Below are 19,100 nucleotides of genomic sequence, written 5' to 3'. Positions count from 1 at the left end.
CACATCATTATAAGAATTGTCTTAACTTCTGTACATGGGCATTAAAACAGGATACTCCAGATGTATCAAATATCTTGTTTGGTAATTAAGCCACATTTACCAATCATGGCCAGGTAACATACTGAAACATGCACTATTGGTCTATTGACAATCCTCGGTGGAATGTCAGTGTCCATGGAGTGTAAACATGTGGTGTGGGATAGCAAACTGTCCACTCACAGGTCCATGTTTCATATACATAACACTGAATGTGCACAAGTATTGTAACTTCCAAACAGACCATCTTCCATAGATGTTAGAAGATTTTCCTGTACCGACCGGGAGGGACATGCATTACCCACGTGTCGACTATACAGCCCATAGTGCACGAAGTACTACAGCATGTCTTCACAAATTGTTGGATTGGATGCAGAGGATCTGTACTTTGGCCAGCCCATTCACTAGATCTGATGCCTGCAGACTTTTTTTCTATGAGGAAAGCTGAAAGATGCTGTATAAAAGTACATACCAACTACACCCGTTGCTGTGCAATGACCTATTACTATAGCCTGCTCAGACATCTCTGCTGAAATGCTGGCGCATGTGCAGCAATCGTTCCATACCAAACTGGAAGCGTATATTGCCACTGCTGGTGATCATTTTCAACACAACTTGTGAAGGTCAATTGTCTTGTTACTTGCCAGAATTCACATGACTAGTGTATGCACTGGTGTTGTTCTTTAGTGTGTGCTACCACAGGTATTGCACAAGTGTCAGTGTGGGAACTTTTGAAAGAATGATATCTCATAAAAGACTTTCACTAGAATCCTGCAACAAACACCACTGACTTTCTGATTTATCCTATTTTTAGTTTGTTGATGATAATAGGCGTTTTTCCATTTAAAAAGCATATGTTTGCACGAGAATACACTTCCTAGATATTACTACAGTCTGTTTATTGGCTAGCAATACAAGCTTTATTGGTTAACAGTACAAGCCCCTGACTGCCAATCCATTCTGTGAAAACCACACATCAATAGCACTTTCCATTTCCGCAGTATTTGTGGTGCATGTTTTCGGTGAGTCACCCTGTATAAAGTATAATGCCTACCTGTAGGGCTTTTAACGTAAGATGTAAGGAACACTTGCTGGGAAAGAAAGGTATTAAGGTTCGTAATTCTACTTTTGCTGAGCATTTATTAACATTGGGACACAATACGAAAGGAGCAGGCAAAATGGCAATTGATTCTACATAGAGAGAAGAAATGGTTGATACTTGATGACCTCTAGGACCTGAGATCCTTAGACATATGGGAAGTATCGATGGCCTCCTCTTGAATGAACAACTACTTTTATGAAACAAAAGCTTCTTTAATGCCTTTAAGCCATTGCTTACAATTATATGATGCTTTGGTTCATAGTTCCATTCACTCCCATCTGCAAATGTTGTTTCTTCCTTTCCTTTACAGACTCTGTACTTCGTTACTTATTGCACTCTAGATAGCATTGTGTACCACATTATGTTTTGCAGATTTGATGTAAAACATATTTGCCCCACTTTTGCTCATTGTAACATCTTGATATAATCCTGCCGCAGTACATTCTTTATTATCAACACATATTTGTAATAAACCATTTTATTCATTTTTGCTACATATTGTCATAGATATTTTTACAAAAATTGTTTTATTCCTTTTGTGTTTTTTGTATATCCTTTCTTTTACACTACACACAAGTTACTTTGTTTAAAACATTTAAGTATGTACCAGACTGATGTAAGAGTTGCATATGTCGTACAGTTGAACATTTATCATGCTACTGGCTCCCAGTAAGTAGCACACTCTATACCACATTTACCTGCCATCATAACTAGTTACCACATGTTCTGCTCTTTTAACAAGCTGTACCCATGTAACAATTTTTACTCTTTCCATGGAGACCTTTACTCCATATTTTCTACTGTTTGTCTTGAGCTCCTTAGCTCAGCATGTATGTTTAGAATTTTAACGTCATGTAATTTATTTAAGTGATAGTATTATTCCACATTCTCCTTTTCAGTATTGTCTTGTTTTAAGTATTTTAGACATTTATTTTATAATATGTTTAAAACATTAAAGGTGATTTTCCTTCTGAAGAATATACCCTTAGTGGTACTGAAACCTGATCCATGTTTTTACATTAAACTTATGTAACCAATTTGCTGTGTACTTTGTATTTATTGAAAATTCTTCCATTGCATTCAGTGAACCCATATACGAGGGCGGTTCAGAAAGTAACCTCCGATTGGTCACAGTGCGGGTTGTGGGGGCAGTAGCGACGCCATCTGTGCATTCACGCACTCAACAGGTCAGTCGGCATCATGCCGTGGTCGAGTGAACGTCGTACCTGCGCTAGTTTAGTTTTTGTGGCAGTTTGGAATGTGTTCTGCAATAGAAAACCCCGCCAAATGTGAAGTGCGTGCTGTCATAAGGTTTTTTACAGCCAAAGGATATTCTGCAGCAGCTATTCATCGTGAGCTTTGTGCCGTGTACGGACCAAGAGTTATGAGTGAAGGAGTTGTCCGTGAATGGGTACATTTATTTAAAAGTGGACGAGAAAACGTTCATGATGAAGAGAGGAGTGGTAGACCATCATTGGTGACTGACGAACTCGTTCAGACAGTTGATGCAAAAGTTCGTGAAAATCGACGTTTCTCAATGTCGGAGTTGTCTACTGGTTTTCCACAGATTTCTAAGACTCTCTTGTACGAGATAGTGACAGCAAGATTGGGTTACCGTAAGTTCTGTGCACGATGGGTGCCCAAAATTCTTACCGACCTCCACAAAACTCAAAGAATGGCCTCTGCATTAGACTTTCTGTCACGTTATGAGGACGAAGGAGAACCATTGTTAAACAGAATCGTGACCGGTGACGAAACCTGGATTAAGTACGTGAACCCTGAGACAAAAGAACAATCAAAGATGTGGGCACATTCAAATTCGCCTACCAAACCAAGAAAAGCCTCGCAAGATTTTTCTGCCAGAAAACTGATGGCAACGGTGTTTTGGGATGCCAAAGGGGTGTTGTTGGTTGAATTCATGGAACGTGGTACGACCATTAATCAAGACGTGTACTGTGAAACAATAAAAAAGTTACGACGGGCTATACAGAACAAACGCCGTGGTATGCTGACTTCCGGTATCGTTTTTTTGCACGATAACGCCCGTCCTCACTCTGCTCGCAGAAAAACGGCCCTTCTTGTGACCTTCAAGTGGGACGTTATCAACCATCCACCTTACGGCCAAGACCTGGCGCCAAGTGATTATCACCTCTTCATGCATTTGAAGAAATGGCTCGGGTCACAGCGGTTTGATGACGACGAAGAGCTCAAAGATGCGGTCACAGGCTGCCTCCAGGCACAAGCGGGTGATTTTTATGCAGAAGGAATTTCAAAGCTTGTGAAGAGATACGATAAGTGCCTCAATCGCTATGGAGACTATGTAGAAAAATAGTGCAAAGATGTAGTTGTAAGATGTATATATTAAAATATTTTTATTTAACTTGGTGTATTTTTTTAAATCAACCGGAGGTTACTTTCTGAACGGCCCTCGTATGAATGCATGTCAGCCAACTCTTCATCAGTAAACCTTTCCACACAGCTGTGTATCACTGTTAACATACAACTAACACAGCCGGAAAAACACACCCAAGACAGAACTGAACAGTATTGTGTGCAAGCTTGGAGGTGAAGAGTAAAACTGGTACTACTGTTGTCAACAGTATTTACCGTGAGCGAATGGAGGCAAGACACACACTACACACCATTGACATTTACACTGTTACGTGTTATTTTCAGTGCAGCACATGTACAGAGCTAACTGAGACAGGAAACCAAATGAAATGCAATAACTTTGTAACAAGCTGCTGGAGACTGTACGAAAGTACTCAGTAGGCAACCCTGAAAAACCTCTGAAGTTTGTTGGTGGAGTTTTGGTTCTTTCTGTATTTTAATGTATCTTTTGGGGTGTCTCCGCCTCAGAGAATTTAACTATGACTTGCCCCTGATCCAGTCATATATTAACGTAATAGCAGACTCCTGCAACAACTGGCAGCTAGCCCGTATGTAGTCAAATATAAATTTATGAGCCTTATAAAATAACTCTTATTTCCCCTCATCCACAGCAGGTAAGTCCCTCTCAACTGGGTTCAAAGTGATCTGTCTCTCTTTTCTGATTTTCCCAAACTGACCTCTCTTTATTAATTAATGAAGACGCCGGCCGTACTAAAGGAGCAGACAGTTCCAAAAGCTAGAAATATTTTTCTTTCTACATTTAAAGTGTCTCTGGCAGCAGCGCTGGAGGCCAGTAATGATTCACAAATGGAGTCAGTTTTGTCACACAAACAGCTGACAGCGTAAATGTGTAAAGTAACTCCATGATCAGGCCCAGAGGACCATGTGATGCAGACTGCCCACAGTGTCTTCCTCTGCCAGTTGTCATTAGGATTCAGTAGGAATGGATGTGGGGCAGCGCATCACTCTCCTGGCCATTGTCAGCTTTGTAGACCTTGGAGTCGCTACTTCTCAATTACTTAGCTTCTCAATTGGTCTCACAAGGCTGAGTGCATCCCTTTCCAGCCCTCTCAACAAGGAAATACCTTTGCCAGTGCCAGGGATTGTACCAGAATCCTCCATATGGCAGTCTGATATGTTTATTACTCGGTTCTACATCTACATCCATACTCCGCAAGCCACCTGACAGTGTGTGGCGGAGGGTACCTTGAGTACCGCTATCGTTTCTCCCTTCTATTCCAGTCTCATATTGTTCGTGGAAATAAAGATTGTCAGTATGCCTCTGTGTGGGCTCTAATCTCTCTGATCTTATCCTCATTGTCTCTTTGCGAGATATATGTAGGAGGGAGCAATATACTGCTTGACTCCTCAGTGAAGGTACGTTCTTGAAACTTCAACAAAAGCCCGTACCGGACTACTGAGCGTCTCTCCTGCAGAGTCTTCCACTGGAGTTTATCTATCATCTCCGTAATGCTTTCGCGGTTACTAAATGATCCTGTAATGAAGCACGCTGCTCTCTGCTGGATCTTCTCTATCTCTCCTATCAATCCTATCTGGTACAGATCCCACACTGGTGAGCAATATTCAAGCAGTGGGCGAACAAGTATACTATAACCTACTTCCTTTGTTTTAGGATTGCATTTCATTAGAATTCTTCCAATGAATCTCAGTCTGGCATCTGCTTTACTGACGATCAACTTTATATGGTCATTCCATTTTAAATCGCTCCTAATGCCTACTCCCAGATAATTTATGGAATTAACTGCTTCCAGTTGCTGACCTGCTATATTGTAGGTAATTGATAAATGATCTTTCTTTCTGTGTATTTGCAGCACATTACACTTGTCTACATTGAGATTCAATTGCCAATCCCTGCACCATGCGTCAATTCGTTGCAGATCCTCCTGCATTTAAGTACAATTTTCCATTGTTACAACTTCTCGATATACTACAGCATCATCCGCAAAAAGCCTCAGTGAACTTCCAATGTTATCCACAAGGTCATTTATGTATATTGTGAATAGCAACGGTCCTATGACACTCCCCTGCGGCACACCTGAAATCACCCTTACTTCGGAGGACTTCTCTCCATTGAGAATGACATGCTGCGTTCTGTTATCTAGGAATTCTTCAATCCAATCACACAATTGATCTGAAAGTCCATATGCTTTACAGAGGTGAACAGAAAACAGTGTGTGAGAATATGAAATGTGATGATAACGCTGGTTTAGTTGCAGGTAAATGAAATTAAAGGGTTTATAATAGAGGGAAACATTCCACGTGGGAAAAACATATCTAAAAACAAAGATGATGTGACTTACCAAACAAAAGCGCTGGCAGGTCGATAGACACACAAACATACACACAAAATTCAAGCTTTCGCAACCAACGGTTGCTTCATCAGGAAAGAGGGAAGGAGAGGGAAAGACGAAAGGATGTGGGATTTAAGGGAGAGGGTAAGGAGTCATTCCAATCCTGGGAGTGGAAAGACTTACCTTAGGGGGAAACAAGGACAGGTCTTTACAAATGTCTGCTTGTGTCTGTGTATGTGCGGATGGATATGCGTGTGTGTGTGCGAGTGTATACCTGTCCTTTTTTCCCCCTAAGGTAAGTCTTTCTGCTCCCGGGATTGGAATGACTCCTTACCCTCTCCCTTAAATCCCACATCCTTTCGTCTTTCCCTCTCCTTCCCTCTTTCCTCATGAAGCAACCGTTGGTTGCGAAAGCTTGAATTTTGTGTGTATGTTTGTGTTTGTTTGTGTGTCTATCAACCTGCCAGCGCTTTTGTTTGGTAAGTCACATCATCTTTGTTTTTAGATAAATTAAAGGGTTTGATTGATTTGTAGCATATTGGAAAATTGTGATTTGCTTGTGAAAAAAAAGCACTTGTATTGGGAATACCGCTGATTGTGTGTGTGGAATCCACTTCAAACCAAAACAACAGGAGATATCATGGAAGGATATATACATAGAAAGAAGGCCAATGTAAATATCTGCAGACTTATTTGATTGGTGAGAGGGTGTAATTGAAATGCTGAAAATGTCAACTGGGAGGAAATACCAATAACTGTTTTTTAGGATAGAACATACAAACATTTTCTAGCCCCCTTTGTATCACTCCTGTAGAGACTAAAGATAAAATTAGACTAATAACAACTCATTCAGAATCTAATATACTATCATTTTTCCCACTGTCCACCCATGAAAAGAATAGTCAGAAACCTTCATTCATTGTACAATTAAATGTAGCACTGTTGTGTACTTTATAGTGACCTCTGGGGTGATTGTGAAGTAGAGGATATTATCATTTTTCTATGCCTGTGAAAATAAGTATTCATTGCCTTTAAATTCTTTCAGTATGCTGCATAGAAATAAACTGAAAATGGGGAGAGCCTTGGTTAGATGAATAGTGTTTTTAAGTACTAGTTAGCTAATTTGCTCTCTTGGAATTTTGAGGATGTTCTTTCCACTCTTCACTGCACAGAGATGAGAAACGAAAACTGATTGTATTAGGGACATAATAGCACAATACATTGTTTGGAATGGGTTGTCTAATATTAGTGAGTATATGATTCGTGTGAGAATATATATTGCAGCGCATGCAGCAACCCTGTAAGCAAAAATAAATATTGTCTAGGTAGAAGCAAAGCAGACATTTAACAATAAAGCGTACAGAGGCTGTGCATAAATTGTGAAGGAAACAATTAAAACAGGGTGTGTCAAAAGTTAAGCATAATTAAGCACAGGTTAGTTCTGCTTGCCAGCATTGTCCAATGGAGAAAGGATGCTTCTGCCTACCCCTTATCACGCTCACTGGCAGGCATGGGTAACGTAGGCTACTTGCCAGATGGCTTTACTGCATGGCCACTTTTGCCTGTGTGCACTCTGCAAATGGAGTAAAATTGCGTGAACTACGGCCTGACTGCAAGATCGCCTATGTGTCAGCCATTTGCCTGACCCTGCCCACCTGTGGCCATGCCCACATTACTGCCCTCATGTGGGCATACAAATGGGGAGAGCCTTGGTTAGATGAATAGTGTTTTTAAGTACTAGTTAGCTAATTTGCTCTCTTGGAATTTTGAGGATGTTCTTTCCACTCTTCAACTGTAAGTCTTTGACCTCTGACTGTCTCATTATGCTTGTAGTGTCCAGATCTTTGAACCATTTATTGATTTTCTGGAACAGACTGTCTGAAACATATAATTTAGTTTTCCTCTTAACATCTCATCCCACACCAACCTATTTCTTCACGTAATATAAACTATCTTCTTGAAGTCCCTAATCATAGCAATTATGAGTTTTTCCTGACTTCTTTCATTCAAACACCTTTCTTTGCTAAATGTATTTTTTATCATCAAATAAATTGGTGGACTGCACTACAGTTTCCTAATACTGTTTGTGATAAGTTTATAGCTACACTTCTCTGGTATTGCTCCTTATTATATTTCTCATGTAAGTTCTTCTCTCAACACATGTTGCTGACTCTGTTGCATATGTAGTTCTACATACCCACATCATTTATTACAGCAGTGGTTGATTTACCCAACAGTCATTGTGAAAATATTAATATCATTCAAAATAACAAACCTCGGCTCTTGCAAATTATGGATAGTCTCTAAATTTTGTGTTGTGATCTTAAAGCTATCCTTAACCATTGTTGTTGTTATTGTTGTTGTGGTCTTCAGTCCTGAGACTGGTTTGATGCAGCTCTCCATGCTACTCTATCCTGTGCAATCTTCTTCATCTCCCAGTACCTACTGCAGCCTACATCCCTCTGAATCTGCTTAGTGTATTCATCACTTGGTCTCCCTCTACGATTTTTACCCTCCACGCTGCCCTCCAATGCTAAATTTGTGATCCCTTGATGCCTCAAAACATGTCCTACCAACCGATCCCTTCTTCTAGTCAAGTTGTGCCACAAACTTCTCTTCTCCCCAATCCTATTCAATACCTCCTCATTAGTTACGTGATCTACCCACCTTATCTTCAGCATTCTTCTGTAGCACCAAATTTCGAAAGCTTCTATTCTCTTCTTGTCCAAACTAGTTATTGTCCATGTTTCACTTCCATACATGGCTACACTCCATACAAATACTTTCAGAAATGACTTCCTGACACTTAAATCTATACTCGATGTTAACAAATTTCTCTTCTTCAGAAATGATTTCCTTGCCATTGCCAGTCTACATTTTATATCCTCTCTACTTCGACCATCATCAGTTATTTTACTCCCTAAATAGCAAAACTCCTTTACTACTTTAAGTGTCTCATTTCCTAATCTAATTCCCTCAGCATCACCCGATTTAATTTGACTACATTCCATTATCCTCATTTTGCTTTTGTTGATGTTCATCTTATATCCTCCTTTCAAGACACTGTCCATTCCGTTCAACTGCTCTTCCACGTCCTTTGCTGTCTCTGACAGAATTACAATGTCATCGGCAAACCTCAAAGTTTTTATTTCTTTTCCGTGAATTTTAATACCTACTCCGAATTTTTCTTTTGTTTCCTTTACTGCTTGCTCAATATACAGATTGAATAACATCGGGGAGAGGCTACAACCCTGTCTCACTCCTTTCCCAACCACTGCTTCCCTTTCATGCCCCTCGGCTCTTATAACTGCCATCTGGTTTCTGTACAAATTGTAAATAGCCTTTCGCTCCCTGTATTTTACCCCTGCCACCTTCAGAATTTGAAAGAGAGTATTCCAGTTAACATTGTCAAAAGCTTTCTCTAAGTCTATAAATGCTAGAAATGTAGGTTTGCCTTTTCTTAATCTTTCTTCTAAGATAAGTCGTAAGGTTAGTATTGCCTCACGTGTTCCAACATTTCTACGGAATCCAAACTTATCTTCCCTGAGGTCCGCTTCTACCAGTTTTTCCATTCGTCTGTAAAGAATTCGCGTTAGTATTTTGCAGCTGTGACTTATTAAACTGATAGTTCGGTAATTTTCACATCTGTCAACACCTGCTTTCTTTGGGATTGGAATTATTATATTCTTCTTGGAGTCTGATGGTATTTCGCCTGTCTCATACATCTTGCTCACCAGATGGTAGAGTTTTGTCATGACTGGCTCTCCCAAGGCCATCAGTAGTTGTAATGGAATGTTGTCTACTCCCGGGGCCTTGTTTCGACTCAGGTCTTTCAGTGCTCTGTCAAACTCTTCACGCGGTATCTTATCTCCCATTTCGTCTTCATCTACATCCTCTTCCATTTCCATAATATTGTCCTCAAGTACTTTGCCCTTGTATAAACCCTCTATATTCTCCTTCCACCTTTCTACCTTCCCTTCTTTGCTTAGAACTGGATTGCCATCTGAGCTCTTGATATTCATACAAGTGGTTCTCTTCTCTCCAAAGGTCTCTTTAATTTTCCTGTAGGCAATATCTATCTTACCCCTAGTGAGACAAGCCTCTATATCCGTACATTTGTCCTCTAGCCATCCCTGCTTAGCCATTTTGCACTTCCTGTCGATCTCATTTTTGAGACATTTGTATTCCTTTTTGCCTGCTTCATTCACTGCATTTTTATATTTTCTCCTTTCATCAATTAAATTCAATATTTCTTCTCTTACCCAAGGATTTCTTAACCATATACCTGAGCAAAACTGTGCAGTGATTTAGGCATGGGACTCACACATGAAGAGTGGGGTTGAAACTCCCTGCCAGGGAACCAGACTTTTTTCTCTTTGATTTCTCAAAATCACTTACAGTGAATACCAGGAAGGTTCCTATGACAAGGACATGACTCGTTTGCAACCTTTCCTCATCCATTCTGAGCATGTGCTCCATCTTGGAAGACTTCATCATAAAAAAGCCATTAATCACCAAGTTTCTTCTTTCTTAATCATAAACTTATCTGCTGCACACAGTTTTGTTGTTTTTTTTTTCAGTTAATGCCAGTAATTCCCGTTATCTAAAGTTTCACAAGACTAGATAGCTGTTTACTGCTATCTCTATTAAGTTTATGAGTAGTTTTGTTTCTTTAAATGAGAGTAGGAAGAATGATAATTAACTCATTAGTGAGGAATGAAGGTTAGCTAATCTGCTTCCCTGGAAGAAATGCCAGGATCAGCAAATGTCAGGAAATAATAATGTAAATACTTTAGGGTTAAAGGTGACTATTCACCAAAATGTGGAAGCGTTGTGTTATCAATAGGCACAAACGAAAGAAATAAAATGTGCTAGCTTTTATAGTTATCCTGTGGTGAGCTGGAGTAAAATAAATCATGCACAGGCAGACACATATGCATACTCACACCTGTGCCCCGACGTGGCGCTGGGTAGACTAACAGTGCCAATGTTATTTTTTGGTGGATGGGCTTGTTGAGGTGGGTGTGGTGTCGGGTGGGGTGGGCAGAGGGAAAGGGAGGTGGGAGACAGTGAGAGGGACTGGAGGTGGATGGCTAGCATCTCGGAGGTAGGTGACCAGTTTGCTGGCAAGGAATGCAGGAGGGAGAGGTGGCAGGTATAAGGGCTGGCATGATTGTAACAGCTGGCAGGAAGCGGTACATGGTGGAGGAGACATGGAGTCATGAACGGGGAAGGGGTGGCAGAAAGGAGAAACTGTTGGGTGCAGAGTGTGGGTTAATGGGTTACCTGAGACTGAAGCAAGGACAATGACGGGTGGAGAATTTGTTGCAAGAACAACTCCTATCTGTGCAGTTCACAGAAGCTGATGGTGGAGGGAAGAATCCAGATGGCTCGGGTTGTGAAGCAGCCACTAAAATTGAGCATGTTGTGCTCAGCTGGATGTTGTGCCATGGGAGTTCAACTTTGTTTTTGACAACAGTTTGGCTGTAGCCATTCATCCTGGTCAGTGGCTGGTTGGTTGTAATACCAACATGGAAGACTGTGCAGTGTTTTCATTAGAGTTGGTATATGACATGGCTGCTTTCACAGGTAGCTCAGCCTCAGATGAGGTAGGATAAGCCTGTGACAGGACTGGAGTAGGTGGCATTGGATGGGTGGATTGGACAGGTAATGCACCTAGGTCTGCCACAGACATATGATTTCTGTGGCAAACGGTTGGGAATGGACGTGGCATAGGGATGGACTACAATGATGTTAGGTTGTGTGAGCAACAGAACACCACTTTAGGAGTGGTGGGAAGGATGTGGGATTGGATGTCCCTCTCTTCAGAATAGGATGAGAGATAATCAGAGCCATCTGAACAATATGGTTCAGTTGTTCCAGCCCAGTGTGATCTTGGGTGATGAGGTTGGCACTCCTTTGTGGCTGATTCTATGAGGTGGTTGGGAGGGTTGAGCTGTTTGTGGATATGTCACAGGAAATCTGTCTATTTTCTAAGTTTGGTGGATATTGCTGGATATTGCCTGTCTGTGGAGGCCTTTGTGAGGCCTTCAGCATACTGGAAAAGGGAATTCTCGTCAGTGCATATAAGTCGTCCACGTGTGGCTAGGCTATAAAGCAGTGATTTTTTAGTGCAGAAGGGATGGCAGCTGTCAAAATGCTGGTGCTGTTTGTGACTAGTGGGCTTAATGTAGACAGAGGTGTGGAAAGAGCTATCATAGAGGTGGAAGTCAACATTTCAGGAAGGTGGCGTGTTGGGTAGACAAGAACTGGATGAAGTGGATGGGAGTAAAGGTTTAAGGTTGTGAAGGAAAGTAGATAGGGAGACTTGGCACTGAGTTCAGATAATTATGATATCATCAATGAACCTGAACCAGACTAAGGACTGGGAGTTTTGGGAGGCTAAGAAGGTTTGCTCTAAATGGCCCGTAAACAGGTTGGCCTTGGAGGGTGGCGGGTGGCATGTAAGTGCCCATGACTTTGCCACAGATTTGTTTGCAAACCTTCCCTTCAAAGAAAAAGTAGTTGTGAGTCAGGATATAGTTAATAATGTGTATAAGGAATGAGGTGGTGGGTTTGGAGTCTGAAGGATGTTGGGAGAGGTAGTGTTCAATAGCAGCAGGGCCATGGGTGTGAGGGATGTTTGTGTATGTGTGTGATGAGTGGGGTCCAGGAGCTAAAGGGGTGGAGATGGTGGTAAGTTGATGAAGAAAGTGGTTAGTATCTTTGATGTGAGAGGCTAGATTTCAGACAATTGGTTGGAGCTGTTGGTCAACAAGGGAGCATGTAGAAATTTAATGTGTGGGGTGTTGGTGGGTTGAGGAGGGAGATGGACTCGTGTGAGAGGTTCTGGAAAGGGCCTGTGAATTTCAGTAGGGATTGGAGATTACTCTGGACTTCTGGGATGGGATCACTCTGGCAGAGCTTGTAGGTGGAGGAGTAAGACAGTTGGCAGAGGCTTTCCATCAGGCACTCACTGCGACTCATCACAACAGTGGTGGAGCCTTTCTCTGCAGGGAAGATGATTATGTCTATATCTGTTTTTAGGTTGTGTATGGCTGTCTTTTCTTCTGATGAAAGGTTAGAGTTCTTAGGAAGGAACCTAGGGAAAGATGGTGAGGCCAAGTTGGAAGTACAGAATTCCAGGATCTGACTAGTGGTGGGAAGGGAGGAGGGCCATGGTTGGATGGTGATGTGAATTGGGAGAGGCAAGATTCAAAGTTGGGATTAGGTAGGCTTTGGTTTGGAGGGATTGGTTGCAAAGGAGTGTTTCCATTGTAAGAATAAGGAGAAGGAGAGTAGGTTTTTTGACAGTCCAGCATGGTTAAATTTAGGGGTGCGGTTGAAGGTTAGGCATCTGGACAGGACTGAAACTTCTGTGGGATTGAGGTGTTGGTGGAGAGGTTAACAACAGTGCTTTGGATTTGCTTGTTTTCTGGGTTTTGTGAGGTGTTGGGAGGGAGTTTTGGAGGATGTGGTAAATTGAAATGGCCAGTTAGGTAGGGTCTGGGACCTATTAGGGGTTGATGATGAGGGGTTTCACTGTGGAAGGATGGGTATTGATGGATAGTGGTGCCCCAAGGCAGGAGCAGGATGTTAACAGGTTGACCCATTTATGGAATTGATGTCTGGAATGCTTTGCAGGTGTCGGAGTGTGCAAGAGTTTCTATTTCAGTGATTGCACATTTAACATTATCTTGCAGAGGGAATAGAGGTGGTTCTGGGCTGTCTGTGCCATGGACAGGTGTTTTTGCACTACCATGTTTGTGAGGGATAAGGGCTGGCATAATCTGAAAAGGTGAGGGTCATTATGTAAGGAAGGGTGGGATCCAGAGTAAGGGATTTTTATGGTTAGGCAGTTGGTGGGATTCTGTGGTTCAGACAGTGTTTAAGAAACAGGATGAGGGACTGGATTTTACCTAGGGAAAGGTATGCTTTTATGAAATAGTGTAGAAAGGTGGAGTAGGGGTCCATTGGGGTGGGGATGATAATAGGAAATGGGAAATGACACAGGAAATGGGTTAATGAAAGCATTAGGTTATTATAAGGAGAACTGAATAATGTAGTGTGAATTCATTGAGTGAAAAGGATGGAAGAAATTGTGCTGGGGGCAATAGTACAGTTTTTTGGCCTGATGATACTTGATTGCGCATAAGTTATCATCATGCATGAGAAAAAAGTAGGAACGACATAACGTTCTTATGGGATGAAAGTGTGAGGAGGTATGCGTGGCTTTGGAGGTTAAATGTAGTGGTTGGCTGCTGGAATGTGTTACAACTGTGATCCAGTTGACAGGTTTTATGTATAACAGTGTGTAGCACAGTTATAATGGTGGCGACTGATGCTACAGGGTGTCACAAAAGTCACATATAACCACGTTGGCTGGCATGGGCAAATTTTGTGCACATCAGTGGTTGGCACAAAAACATGCAGACAGACATAATAATAATCATACTTAACAAATAGTGTGTATATTGACAGTGTTCAAAGAAAAGTGTTCGTGCTGTCTTCTTGTTGCTCATATTGAGTGATGGTGGCATCAAGTTACAGCACAACATATTGGCAGGGTGTTTGGGGGATGACTTACAGGAAATAGTTCTGATACATTTCACAGACTTCACTTGTTGAGCAGACTACACTGATTCTGCCTAAATTTGGTTTCATGAAATTACTATATATAATCTTTGAACTGTGTAGTCTGTTATGCACTATTACATACATCGTCATTTGTCATAAATAATGTTAACTGTTTTAGTTAGTAGCTCTTCTCTTTCACATTTTTTGGCCGACATCTCGTCATGACTCCCAGCACAAATTAATCATGCAAACACCAGGTACTACCTGGAGACTGTTATACCCAATTCCTTAGAAAATTTGTGAATTTAACTATCTTAAATTGTAGGAGCAAGGTGTGGCTAGTGATGCCAGTCATTAATCTGTCATCACATTATTTCATTCTGCATCATCTCCACTAGCAGTTATGCTAGTGTTTCATATTGTTGGAAAATAATTAATTGGTCCATCATAAATAGTACTGAACAGTTTGATGAAACAACAAGAGGAAACACATTGATCATCATTGTTAAAAAGCGCATGTTTCTCCTGTGGATGATGAAGAAAATAAATTAACATAACTAGTACAAAATGAAGTGTTTGTAGAAGCATGAGACAGCATACTCTCTCTCTCTCTCTCTCTCTCTCTCTCTCTCTCTCTCTCTCTCTCTCCCTCCCCCCCCCCCTTTCTCAAACAGGCCATGAAGGCCCAATGGTACCGACTGGCCGCCGTGTCATCCTCAGCCCATAGGCGTCACTGGATGCAGATATGGAGGGGCATTTGTCAGTACACCGCTCTCCTGACCGGAGCCGCTACTTCTCAGTCAAGTAGCTCTTCACTTGGCCTCACAAGGGCTGAGTGCACCCCGCTTGCCAACAGCGCTCGGCAGACCAGATGGTCACCCATCCAAGTGCTAGTCCAGCCCAGCAACGCTTAACTTCGGTGATTTGACGGGAACTGGTGTTGCCACTGCGGCAAGGCTGTTGGCACAAGACGGGATAGTTACATCAATTATGAATTCATTGTGTTTCTTGCTACCAAGTGGAAAAATGTTGATCAAATAAGTTCATAAGTAAAAATTGGCATTTTTCACATTAAGTGAATTTGAGCATATTTTATATATTTCTGTAATCAAATTGGCTCTCCTGATATATACTCTTTTCTTTTTTCTTTTCTTTTCAGGGAAGAAGTATCTCTGAATCTGAAATACGAGAAATATGTGCTGCTGTATTAAGAGGTATTGTATGTTCTTTCTCTCTTAATAACAATATACAAATTCATTTCCAGAGGCTAAAGTTATAGAGAATATGATTCCAAAGCAGTTGTCATTAAAACATCTTCTAAAAAAGAAAAGAATCATATAATGTTTCAACCAAGAAATATTGTCTAGTCAGTTACACAAGGCTGATCAGTCTACATCTGACTCCTTTGGCATTGTTGCTAGCACTACTTCAGTCGCATTAATGATGAAGCAGTGTTTTGAAAATTATTCGCCATCAGAGTGACCAATGCTAAAGATATTGTGACCAATAATAAATTGAGCTAAATCAGTAACTTTTTCTAATATCAGGAAACTATTGCAGGTTATCAACAGATGTGTTTCCAGATATGCCTTGTGGAATTTGGTACCTGACATATCACTCATTCAATGTGATGTATCTCAAAGGGCAAATCTGGAGCAGATTACTGTCAACCATGTCATATGTCACTGTCTCAATCTGCAGTGCTCACATATAGGCATGTTGTAAATGCAAGACAGAATTTCAGAAACTGTGTGGAAGAAATTTGTCAGTTCTCAAATCGAAGACTTTTACTTTAAACAAGGTCTACAAATAACGGTGACATTTGAAATCAAACAATGGAAAATCCAGGATAGAACAGTGACAGTGTTATGGAGAGGCTAGTTTTTTACTCACCATATAGAGAAGGTGTTGAGTCACAGACAGGCACAACAGAAAAACTGCCAAACATGTGAGCTTTTAGCCAAAAGATCTTCCTCTAAAGTTAACAACACACTTATATTCATGCAAGCATAACTCACAAACACATGACCACTGTGGTCATGTTAATGTGAGTTGTGCTGCTTTGTGTGTGTGTGTGTGTGTGTGTGTGTGTGTGTTGTCTGCTTTAGAAGAAGGTCACATGTTTAGCAGTCATTTTGTTGTGCCTGTCTGTGACTCAACATCTCTTCTATATGGTGAATGGTAACATTTAGGAATTTGTATGCCATAATATCACTGTTTGTTAAGGATCCTATAGAGTTTTACTGGCAAGCAAAAAAATTTTCTGTGAAGATTCATGGTTTAATCAGATCTGGCTGCATATGAGGGCAAGCTGTAGACGTAAATGGTTGAAATCAGATAAATGCTTCATACTTCAAGAAGTGCTTTATTACCACAATCCATAATACAGACCACCTTCATTGTAGAGAAAGAAAAAGAACTAGGTGGGATCCACATGGTCAGTTTTCACTCCATTTTTAATAGGGCATGATTCAGCAGATAAATCATTCTCCTTCCGCAGTATTCCTCTACAAAGTATTGATAAGGAAAAAATGATTTTTGATATTTGAACTGCTGAAATGACATCTGTAATATAAATTCCCATAGTCATTGATGGGCCTATCCAAAACATACCTGGAGGAATGTGAAGGAAATCTTATGCATATGCTCCATTATAGTTGTTTGAGTCCTTATTGCTCATGAACAAAACCGGTAGTGATGACACAGTTTTGTATGGGATGAGTACAATTTTAAAAATTAGTTAGACTGACCAGTCTTTTTAATTTACAGATTTGAAGAAAATATTGTAACTGAAATAGTAATAAAAATAGTGAATTAATTACAGACGGGACTGTCACATTTAAATGTTTCTATATACCCATAGTTTTCTCTTTTTTGGTGCAGTATTTTTTGTATACATATATCCCAATGAATCACTCATTCAAAGAAAGACAATCAGTGCAGTGGTTGATGGGCCTAGCAGTCTCGACAAAAGTCAGTATTTTACAGTGTATGACTTGGGACCAATATTAACTTGTGTGTCGATTTATATGAGTATAATATGCAACCAGTTGCTATTTCCAGTTTTGATATGATTCATTTTCTGTATCATTAACTGGTATTCAAGGTGCTGCACTCTCTTCATCAGCAGGAAGTGTTACAGAAACATTTTCTAGACCATGTGCAGCTAGACACTATAGTCATCGTTACTGAATTGTCTCATGGTATCCATGACAGATTCATTCTGATAATGTACATTTAGCAGATTATACACATGGATACACAGTATTTAGTGGCTCTTGGTTTCACATTCATTCACAGTAAGTAACCACAGAGTTTTCTGGTCTGGCACAAGCCTCTGTGCAAGCCTCTTCACCTCTGCATAATTATTCAAACTTAAATTGGTTTGAAACAGCTTATTTTTTTTCAAGTCCTGGGCCAGCCTCTACACATTACCCACCACACTTCCTTTCATTATGACACTGACAGTTCTGTTGTCCTTCAGGGTGTGATCTATCAACTGTACCCTTCTTTTAGTAAAGTTTTGCTGTAAATTTCTTTTTCCTCAGTTCGGTTCAGTACCTCCTCAATTGTTGTTTGATCTAACTGTATAATTTTCAAGAGTCTTTGCTCCACATTTCAAAAGCTACTATCTTCTTCTTATCTGAATTGCTTATTATCCATGTTTCACTTCCATGTTAGGCTACACTCCAGAGAGTTACCTTCAGAAAAAGACTTCCTGGCATTTAAATTTATATTAGATGTTAAAAAAATTTCTCTGTTTAAGGAATGCTTTTCTCACTATTGACAGTCTGCATTTTATATCTTCCCTGCCAACATCATTTATTTTGCTGTCCAAATAACAAAACACATCTACTATTTTTACTGTTCCATTTTCTAATCTAATGTCCTCAGCATGACCTGATTTACTTCAACTACATTCCATTACCCTTCCTCCTCTTTTTTTCTCCTTGGCTTGTTCGTCCTTATCTAGGTCTCCATTCGGGTTCAGGAGTTCTTCAAAATACTTCTTCCACATATTCTTGAGTTCCTCCTTATTCTCTACATCTTGTCCACTTTTGTTCACCATTCGAGCATAATCTGTCGTACCATTCTTCCTCTTACTTTTAATCATCCCATATAACACCTTTTTTGAACCTTCACTATCCTCCTTCATCATTCTGGTCCACTGTTCCATCCACTTCCTTCTTTTCTCCACCACCACTCATTTTGCTTCTTTCTTGCTTGCCTGGTACACTTCACTTGTCTCTACTGTTCTCTTCTGGAACAATACCCTAAGGCTCTATTATTCTTCTGTACTATATCCTTTGTTTTATCATTCCACCAGGGTGTTTCTTTCCATCTCTTTTTGTTGCTTGTCCTCCCACATATTGCTTCCACTTGCACTTACTAATGTAAGTAGCAAATAGAAAAGACCTTACATGGTGATAAATTGAAGAGGCGTTGGGCAAGGATGAAGGGAGGGAAGTCACCAGGTCTGGATGAACTAAGTGTAGAGATGGTGAGAGCAGCAGGAAAGGTGGGGATACAATGGCTATATTGTGTAATGAAACTTGTGTGGAGGCAGAAGATGATCCCAGAAGACTGGAAGAAGGGAATAATTGTCTTGATCTTTAAGAAGGGAAATAGAAAAGAGTGCAAGAACTATAGCGGATAATATTGATGAGTCATTGTGCAAAGAT

The 19,100-nt window shown here is 40.6% G+C and overlaps 1 protein-coding gene and 1 pseudogene across 3 annotated transcripts in view; one reads left to right on the top strand and one right to left on the bottom strand.

Annotated features, from left to right (window-relative positions):
• LOC126194725 (collagen alpha-1(IX) chain-like) overlaps positions 1–19,100 on the top strand; it is a 419,736-nt gene that overhangs the window by 365,079 nt on the left and 35,557 nt on the right. For all 3 annotated transcript variants that reach the window (XM_049932976.1, XM_049932975.1, XM_049932977.1), the window contains one exon: positions 15,578–15,632. In XM_049932976.1, the coding sequence (XP_049788933.1) occupies positions 15,578–15,632 (55 nt within the window). The remainder of the gene's footprint in view (positions 1–15,577; positions 15,633–19,100) is intronic.
• Positions 15,266–15,383, bottom strand: LOC126196041 (5S ribosomal RNA; annotated as a pseudogene).

Source organism: Schistocerca nitens, chromosome 7, assembly GCF_023898315.1.
Source record: "Schistocerca nitens isolate TAMUIC-IGC-003100 chromosome 7, iqSchNite1.1, whole genome shotgun sequence".
Classification (NCBI taxonomy): Eukaryota; Metazoa; Arthropoda; class Insecta; order Orthoptera; family Acrididae; genus Schistocerca; species Schistocerca nitens.
The sequence above is the reverse complement of the archived record's forward strand: the minus strand, read 5'-3'. Positions and strand labels throughout refer to the sequence as shown.